General features: G+C 50.9%; 1 protein-coding gene across 5 annotated transcripts in view; it reads left to right on the forward strand.

The window, feature by feature from the left end:
- TANC2 (tetratricopeptide repeat, ankyrin repeat and coiled-coil containing 2) overlaps window positions 1–9469 on the forward strand; it is a 366596-nt gene extending 357127 nt beyond the window's left edge. For all 5 annotated transcript variants that reach the window (XM_069541695.1, XM_069541696.1, XM_069541692.1 and 2 more), the window contains 3 exons: window positions 1403–1549; window positions 4131–4231; window positions 5818–9469. In XM_069541695.1, the coding sequence (XP_069397796.1) occupies window positions 1403–1549; window positions 4131–4231; window positions 5818–7771 (2202 nt within the window). In that variant the 3' untranslated portion in view covers window positions 7772–9469. The remainder of the gene's footprint in view (window positions 1–1402; window positions 1550–4130; window positions 4232–5817) is intronic.
- Window positions 9470–9689: the final 220 nt, after the last annotated feature.

Below are 9689 nucleotides of genomic sequence, written 5' to 3' on the forward strand. Positions count from 1 at the left end.
TTAGCTGAATGACAACAAAAAAAGATATGGAGTCTTGTATTCACGATTCAGGCTGAAGGCTCCATACCCTAACGCACACAAACTCCCAGGGCTGTAGGAAGGCCGTTAAGAACTTTCCATGTCAGAGTCATCTCATTGTATGAGGACTGAACCTTCTCCTCCTGAAGGTAAATATAAATCCAACCCAGCTTTTGGCAGTGGGTGTCACTGAGACATGCCCAGGCCCAGAGAAATGACTGTGACACACATTATTTCCGCCTTATGTAAGGAGTACAGAGCTCCTGTGAGTAGAGTTGTATTTCCTGAGGACCATTGCATGGAAGCCTGATAATCTAGGTCCCTTAGGCTTCTAGGAAACGAGCTCTGGCCCAGTCCTGATTTTACACGACTTCACAGAAGGGCCTCTCTAGATGTTGTGCTGATGGACTTGAGAATGGCGGTGCTGTCAAGAACCTAAGCCCTCTTTATGACGTAACTTCTGGCATCCTGAGACAAAGCGTCCTGCCTCCTAGGGAGAACAGCCAGAGCTACTCCTGTTCCCACCCAAAATTCTGCCTTGGAAGACTCCAAGTCTGTCCTCAGTGAAAGAGAAAATACAAGCTCAGGATCTCTGGCTGGAGTTACAACTACACAGAAGGAATGGAAGGAATAAAAAGATGAGCTAACAGAATGGGAGATGCCTCCTGCAACATTCTGGGCTCCGCTTACAGGTTTTCAGAAGGAAAAAGTGAGAAAAGTTCAAGGGCCCTGTGACCCAGGTCCCTCGGTGACACATAGATTTACTTGGAAAATGCCTCCTACCTAGTCAAGTGGAATCACAGATTCTCAGTTTCACTTCTCTACCACCACTGTACCCTATGCCTCTTTCAAAAACAGAGAAAGACTCACTGAGACTTTTATCAGTAGTATTAGGGAAACAACAGATAGACTGGTTTAGCTCCCACATCCTCTGTGAGGAAGAGCATGGTCTTTTCTAGAGGACTGGCAAGGTGGAACAAAAAGAGTTTTCCAGATAAGCCGAAGGTCAAGAAATAGTGATAAACTTAGAGCGATCAGGACTAGGGAAATGCTGTGTCCCAGGGAGATTGGGCCAAGAACAGGCTCCTTTGAAATGAGTACGATCAGTCGTTTGGGAATCCAGTTGGGAAGTCGGGGCTCCAGGTCTTTCATTTGCCAAAGCTTTGTGTCTCTGGCTTGTGTCTTGGGAATCTCCCTCACCACGCCTTGCGTGCCAGGCGAGCTTCCAGTGGAAAAGATGGGACCTTGTCCTTGCACCACTGGGGTGGAGTTGGGGAGGGCGAACCCTGAGTGGTAACCGTGGAGAAAGGACGGGAACGGGAACAGACCTCCTCAGCTGCTCAGCAGACCGACACTATGTTTTGCCGTCTTGTGCTCCCACTAGAAAGGTAAAGTGAAGGAAGCCGCCCAGCGCTACCAGTATGCCCTGAAGAAGTTCCCTAGAGAAGGGTTTGGTGAGGACTTGAAAACCTTCCGGGAGCTGAAGGTGTCTCTCCTCCTCAACCTCTCTCGATGTCGCAGGAAGATGAACGTAAGTGCCTCTCATCCCAGCTCCTTTCCACAGCCCTGAAAGTTGATGATCCATGTCACGCCCTGGCTTTTAGCAGGCCCCCAAATCCTTGTCTGCCCCATCTGGAACTTGGTTGTCCTTCACAGAGCACTGACATTTGCGATTTGAAAGAAATCAAGACTTAAGTATTACGATCTGTATCTCAAACTGTAAAAAATGAATTCTGTGGGTGCTTTGTAGCTTTCTGAATTTTCCTGATTCCCACTGAAAGTAATTGGAATACTCATCACCATCCTGCCCTGCCCCCCAAGTCAGGTTTCTGGTCTTTGGGAAAAGGTGAGCACAGTGGACCCTGGAACTCCTAGCTTCAATTAGATACAATTGTAGTCATTCCCTTCCTTTCTGGGAGACCCCCTCATCATTTAAGGAAGGGCTGAAGAGAGGGCCCAGGACCACAGACTTCAAGGTTTAATGTCTAAGGCTAATCTTAAACTTTCACTTCTTTCCTCATCCTTTTATTCTCACGTTCCAGGTCCCTTCTTGTCACAGGAGGAATCTCAGAACTCCTCCTGGTCCTTTGGTTCATTAGTTTAGTCCCTAAGTCATATCCAACTCTTTTGCAACCCCATGGACTTTAGCCCACCAGGCTCCTCTGTCCATGGGATTTCCCCAGGTGAGAATACTGGAGTGGGTTGCCATTTCCTTCTCCAGGAGATCGTCCTGAGCCAGGGGTCAAACCTGCGTCTTCTGAATTGGCAGGTCCACCAGGGAAACCCCTCCTGGTCCTTTATTATCCTCTAAATAGCCCTTGGTTCTTCTTACCTGCCTAGATACAGCCTGTGATGCCCTCAGCCACTGCCCTCTTGATATGCAGACACTGTTGAGCCAAGAACCCTCTCTCAGATCCTAGGAATAGCCAGGCTCATATCAGGAACCTCTGACATCCACCAGCCTGAGGTCTCAGGTTCCTCAGGAGACAAAAATAATCCTAGCCAAACAGGAACATTTGAATAACAGAATAAAGAACTCAGGTGTCCAGCAGTGACCTTATAGCCTCTGTGGCAAGAGATCTGCTGTCAGCTCCCGAAAAATGACTTTTTGATCATCCATCTAAAAGCTGGCAGTTAAAAGAGCCCTGATAAATAAGCAGACTTGGGTGTCCCCGAGAGCACAGCGATGCCCTAAGAGGCAGAGCTTTTCTAGGTGCTGAGGAATATGGGGACATGGCGGAGGTTCTCAGGGGGAAGCAGTGAGGTTCTGACATGAAACAGGAGGCAGAGCACCGAGGCTCTCCTGCAGCTCCAGCTAGTGAGCGTGAGACGAAGCTCCGAAGCTGCCACCGACCTCCTGGCCACTTTATGCCTCACAGAGACTCTGCTTCTTAAAAAAGTTCTAATCATCCCAGAAATAGTGATCATCACAAAAGAAAAAATCAACAGGTTAGGTTGAAAATAGTAGAGCTGGAAGCCGATGCTGTAAGATAGGGGATTTTCTCATAGGCACCACATCACATTGCATCCCAGGGCCACCTGAAATCTGTCAGCTTTGGTAGAAAGTTGCCTGTTAACTTTTTTTTTTTTTTTTTTCATTTTTACCTCCACCACTGGGCCTTTGCTCTGCTTTAGGAATCACAAGCTTAACCAGAGGCTACTGTGCTGTCCTATGGCTTTGATATTAAAGAGGAGAAAACCTTCCCCTTTTAGTGGGTAAGGGTGTCTTGAAAATGATGGCTTCATTGCCGTGGTTCCTGTTCCCAGGGCTCCTTAAGATCAATGAGAAACCATGTTCCTCCAGGGAACCTCAGTGATCGAGAGATGAGGTGACAGCAGAGACCCCAGTCACAGGCCGGCTTCTCTCTTGTTTCAAAATTGTGTTTTAAACTTTGAATGTTTCCTAAGCAAGGAACTGGTTAAGAGAAGGAGCAGGCCCCAGAAGCCTCTGTGAAACAGAAGGGAAACTGCCACTCCTTGAGCACCTCCTGTGTGGGGGACTTTCAGACACTTTGTTGCTCTTAGTCCCACCTGGGAGGTCAGTGCGGATGAGAAAACACGGCAGGCTCTGCGGGCTTACAGAGCAGAGCTGAGAACTGAACCCAAGCCTGCCTGACACCCCTCTGTCCACTCCCCTTAGCCAGTCAGTTCTTTTTCACACAACCCCATCTTCCTGGATTTTTCTTGCCCCTTTAAAGCCAAGGAATAGTGGGGGAGGAAGGAAGAGGGGGTTAGGCTGAGGGTCCACACAAGATGCCGATGTGTGTGTCTGCCTCATACACAGGTGTGCAACAAGTTCAGCTTTCCAAATTCAGGAGCTTCGCTGGGTTGACATTTGGCTTCTGGGACAGAAAGAACGTTGTTCCAAAGGCAGAAAGAGGGCAGACGAAAAACATTTTTGTCCTTTAGGGCAGATAAATTCCCAGGAGCCATTGCAGGGCCACACAGGGCAAAAGGCCAAAGGGACTTGCATTCCACGCCAGGCATGTGGAGAATCCCAGGTGCCCCACCCATAAATGTCAAAGAAATGTACCTATAATCTGTTTTATTCCCAAGCTGTCTATTTCTCATATCTCTTCAATGACTTATTTGCACACCTATTGTAATGACAGGATTTTGGAATGGCGGAGGAATTTGCTACTAAGGCCCTGGAGCTGAAACCGAAATCTTATGAAGCTTACTATGCGAGAGCAAGGGCCAAACGCAGCAGCAGGTGAGGAGAGAGAGAGAGGGTGAGGAGCAAGAGGTCTCTTTCTGGAAACTTGGCCAAGGTGACATCGGCCACCCTGGGGCATCTGTACCCACTGTGTCTGTCCCCGAGGACTCTCAGGGCCAAGCTTTGGGGATGGCTCCCCACCCACCCCAAGCACAGAGCGCATCTTACAGCTGGCACACCTTTGGGGCTGTGGAGATCTAGAGCATTGTACTGTGGGAGAAAAATGCCTTTTCACTGTTGGAGACTGGCACCTTCTTCCAAGAGGCTTCTGCCATCTCTCAGTTGCTTTTTTAACCCCCAAACAGCACAAAGAGACACCGGTCTCTTGAGAGAGAGCAGAATATCCTCCCAGCCCTTCTAGAGGGAAAAGTAGGATGGGTCATGTGTCACAGACTCCTCTTTCTTTGCTTAGAGGCATTTGGGGGGGGGGTCCCCAGATCAGTTAGTCTTCCTTCTGGGGCTCCCCTCCAGTCTGACGGCATCAGACCTCCTTCTCACCTACCTGCCCCTCCCAGCACCACACCATAAATGCATGGAACGCAGGAGGACCTGGGGCCAGGACTGTGAGGGCCCCAGAGAAACCCCATCCCTCACGCCCAGGGGCCAGGAAGGGCTCCAGAAAGATCTAGAAACTGCCGTCAGTGATCTCTATAGATCACTGATCCCTGTCCTTGATGCCACCTGCCCAGCGCCCTGCCCTTCTCCCCAACTCTGCCTGTCAGAGAACTGCTTCAGGTTCACGTCCATGACCAGGGAGGTGCTGTCCTGAAAATCAGACCCAGGTTAAGTCTAGAGATGGCGGTGGCAGTGATCTTAGTCTTGGCTAGGTGGGGCGACAGAGGCCTCACAGAAGTTGAACTATCAGATTCTCTTTCCCCTGGGATGGTTCCTTCCTCACAAGGCCAACTGCCCCTTTTCTGGACAAGGTTGACAGAGCGGAGGGGAATATCTCTTGACAGTTTGTGTCCTTGTTTGTAAACGATAGTCTGAGTTTCCTAGTCAGCAAACCTGATACCTGCCCAGCTCTGCCGTAGCTGAGTAGAGGAGCCACAGTGCAGCGGGGCAAGATGTAGACAGGCAGAAGAGGACAGGGTTCTTGCCTGGGATGGAACAGGCCTGAAAATTGAAGCCAAAATGTAAAGAAAATTTCTGCTGGATCAGCAAGATTCTGTAATATCGTAGTTACTGATTTGTTCCTAAGCTAATTGACAGTGACCCTGTAAATGACAACCCCACCCAACCCTCAGACTACCTGATGTGCATTTGAGCACTAAGAGACACTTCCTGAAGGGCCTAGCTGGACTGAACCAAATGGGGACGTTTCTCCACTGATCCCAGAGAGGCCAGAAGGAAGATGGAGGCTGAAGGAGCTAGGGAATCATTCTGGGCTCTTCCGGAATGACAGCCTGCCTATTTCCTTCCTTACAAATCAGATGCAACCAAAACCCCCGGACACCCCCCACCTGCACCCCACCCCACTCAGGCGCTAACAGTTCTCTGAGACCGTGACCAGGCCCTCAGCTCCTGGTGACTCCTGTGATTCAGAATAACTCCAGTTCCTGTGTTTACATTTCGTCAAGCAGACAGTTTGCAGCAGCCTTAGAGGACCTGAACGAGGCCATCAAGCTGTGTCCAAACAACCGTGAGATCCAGCGGCTTCTGCTGCGGGTGGAGGAGGAGTGTCGACAAATGCAGCAGCAGCCGCCGGTGCAACAGCAGCCTCCGCAGCAGCAGCTCCCAGAGGAAGCAGAGCCTGAACCCCAGCACGAAGACATCTACTCCGTACAGGACATACTGGAGGAGGAGTTCTTGGAACAGGACGTGGAGAACGTGTCCATCGGCCTCCAAACGGAGGCTCGGCCCAGCCAGGGGCTCCCCATCATCCAGAGCCCACCCTCCTCCCCAGCCCACCGGGACTCAGCCTACATCTCCGGCTCGCCCCTTGGCTCACATCAGGTTTTTGACTTCCGGTCCAGCAGTTCCGTAGGCTCTCCCACCAGGCAGAGCTATCAGTCCAGCTCACCTGCGCTCTCTCCAACTCACCAGAACTCACATTATCGGCCTAGTCCCCCACACACTTCCCCAGCTCATCAGGGTGGCTCCTACCGCTTCAGCCCCCCTCCTGTGGGAGGGCCAGGCAAGGAATACCCGAGCCCACCCCCTTCCCCTCTCCGCAGAGGCCCCCAGTACCGGGCCAGCCCTCCAGCGGAAAGCATGAGTGTCTACCGTTCCCAGTCAGGCTCCCCCGTGCGCTATCAGCAAGAAACAAATGTGAGTCAGCTTCCTGGCAGACCGAAATCTCCGCTGTCCAAGATGGCCCAGCGGCCCTACCAGATGCCCCAGCTTCCCGTGGCTGTGCCCCAGCCTGGGCTCCGGCTCCAGCCAGCGAAAGCCCAGATCGTGAGGAGCAACCAGCCCAGCTCAGCTGTGCATTCAAGCACCGTCATCTCCACGGGGGCCTATGGCCAAGTGGCCCATTCAATGGCCAGTAAATACCAGTCTTCCCAAGGAGACATAGGAGTGAGTCAGAGCCGGCTGGTTTATCAGGGGTCAATTGGGGGGATCGTAGGGGATGGGAGACCCGTGCAGCACGTCCAGGCCAGCCTGAGTGCGGGTGCCATCTGCCAGCATGGAGGGTTGACCAAGGAAGACCTTCCCCAGCGACCTTCCTCTGCCTACCGGGGTGGCATGAGATACAGCCAGACGCCACAGATTGGGCGCAGCCAGTCAGCGTCCTATTACCCAGTGTGTCACTCAAAACTGGACCTGGAGCGTTCCTCCAGCCAACTAGGCTCCCCCGACGTGTCGCATTTAATCAGAAGACCTATTAGTGTCAACCCCAATGAAATCAAACCCCACCCACCGACTCCCAGGCCACTGCTGCACTCCCAGAGCGTAGGCCTGCGTTTCTCTCCATCTAGCAATAGTATCTCATCTGCCTCCAATCTAACACCTACCTTCCGGCCATCTTCCTCCATCCAGCAGATGGAGATCCCGCTGAAACCGGCGTACGATAGGTCATGTGACGAGCTGTCGCCAGTGTCTCCCACACAGGGAGGTTACCCTAGTGAGCCCACCCGATCCAGGACCACACCATTCATGGGGATCATAGATAAAACAGCCCGGACTCAACAGTACCCCCACCTTCACCAGCAGAATCGGACCTGGGCGGTGTCATCCGTGGATACCGTTCTCAGCCCCACGTCTCCAGGCGGCCTGCCCCAGCCTGAGTCCTTCAGCCCACCATCGTCCATCAGCAACATCGCCTTTTATAACAAGACCAACAATGCACAGAATGGCCATTTGCTGGAGGATGATTACTACAGCCCCCACGGGATGCTGGCAAACGGGTCCCGCGGAGACCTGCTGGAGAGAGTCAGCCAGGCTTCCTCATACCCTGACGTGAAGGTGGCTCGGACCCTCCCTGTGGCTCAGGCCTACCAGGACAACCTGTACAGACAGCTGTCCCGGGACTCTCGACAAGGGCAGACATCCCCTATCAAACCAAAGAGACCATTTGTGGAGTCTAATGTTTAAAAGACGTGTGTTGGAGTGAGACCCATATGTTTTCACTGCACATCTTCAGGCTTGGTTTCCCACATCCGAGGTAGTTCTCTGGCTTAATTTCTCATGTAGTTTCTGCGTGGTGTTCAGAGGTGGCAGCCCACGTGCCAGAATCCTTTGCATGCAGCCGACTGAGAAGCTGGCCTCCAGGGAGCCGGGACTTGGGTTTCTTTCATCCGTGCCCCAGCCACACGCTTTCTCCCTCTCTTCAGATGCCAGCGAGGAGATTGCTGTGCCCGCGTGCTTCAACCCAGGGAGATCAGATGCACTGGTCGGCTTTTTCCACGAGACAATCGCTTTCACTGATGTCCTTGTTGTGTCAAATGTCTTTCTCCTTTTTTACGAAAATGAGATGAGATGTTCGCGTTCGTTTTCTTCTAGGAACTTTTAGAAAGAGTGTGACGCCCCTCTGCCTTCGCATTCTTATCCAGTGTTATCCAAATAGCAGCCCCTCCCTGGGCATTCTTGTGCCGTGGTCTCCTCCCTCTCGGACCGCCAGGTCCCTGCGGCTGTCAAGTCTAGAATGTTCATTTAGGTTATCGCCGGTGTCCCTATAGGGGTAAAGGATTGAGGAGAAAGAGAGGACGTAGGAAAACACCAGTACAGTTGCTTGCAATCACTCCATGGATTGCCCAAGAGGCATGGTAGGAACATTCAGGAAACAACCAGCCCTTTAACATTTCAGTTAGCCGAGGAAATCAGATGAGAATCGTACATATTTCTGCGAGCTATTCTTTTTATGTTTTTAGCCAAATTAACCATTAAACGATACTGATTTTCCATGGGTGGGGGAGAGAATAAGTATATGGGGACAGAGAGAAAAAAACTGTCCTGGATTCTCAGTGAAAGGCTGTAGAAAGTTCTTGTCTTGGAGAAGTCTATTTGTTAGCTCTTGATGTGTCACTGAGTGTCGTATTCCACGCAAAGTATATACGTTCTCCCCAGAAGTTGACTGGTGTGGTAATCCTGTTAGTTGGATCTTTGCCTAGAGCCAGATTTTGTTCTACTGGTCCTCTTTTTTTTTTTTTTTTTTAAACCCAGATGGTTTAGTGAAGAATTGGTTCCTAAAAAAGGAAATTGAGTCCTCTGGGGATAGTAAGACTGATTCCCAGAGCTTGCACCCAGGGCCGTTGCATTCCATGGCAGATGTGGTCGTAACTCCACCCACCATAGTTTCAAGACCCATAGTTTCATTATCTGTCATTACAGGAATTGTTTTATTTTTTTTCCTAAGTAGGAGTGTTGCGGGGGGGGGGGGGGGGGGTGGATGTTTTTATTTTTTTGCCACTCATCACCTGGCATCTTGGTTCCCTGACCAGGGATCGAACCCACACCCTCGCAGTGGAAGGGCAGGGTCTTCACCACTTGAATGCCAGGGACATCTCAGGAGTGATATTTAAAATCCAGATACAGTGAAGTGTTTCAGGGTGAAGAAAGACCCCTTTCAGCCCTCTGTGGGAGAACACGAGATGGACAGTAAGCCTTCTAACCCCCTAACCCTGCACCCATTGCCTGTGTCTTGTGGTCATCTGCTAACCAGTCCTTTTGAGTGACTGAGGCCAGCATGCGAAGGACAACAAAAACCCTGGAACCAAAGCCTTAGCATAGGCCCGGTAGCAGCTGTACATCAGCTCTTAAACTAACAAACTAAACAACTAAAACTAAACAAAAGGGAATTTGTTCTCTGTTACCAGGAATCATTCTGCTCTTGTTAGTAAAGGGCTACAGGAAGGGCAGTTTCCTGAACAGAAATCCAGATGTGACCAGACCTGTTTGTAATACTAAGTGTCCTCTGAAAGAATCGTTAAGTCATGGGGACCATGGAGCTGAAATCAAAAACACTTCAGTACTAACATAGATTCTGCCAAATAGATGCACCCCTCCACCCCCC

The sequence above is a fragment of the Ovis canadensis genome, chromosome 11 (assembly GCF_042477335.2).
Source record: "Ovis canadensis isolate MfBH-ARS-UI-01 breed Bighorn chromosome 11, ARS-UI_OviCan_v2, whole genome shotgun sequence".
NCBI classification, from domain to species: Eukaryota; Metazoa; Chordata; class Mammalia; order Artiodactyla; family Bovidae; genus Ovis; species Ovis canadensis.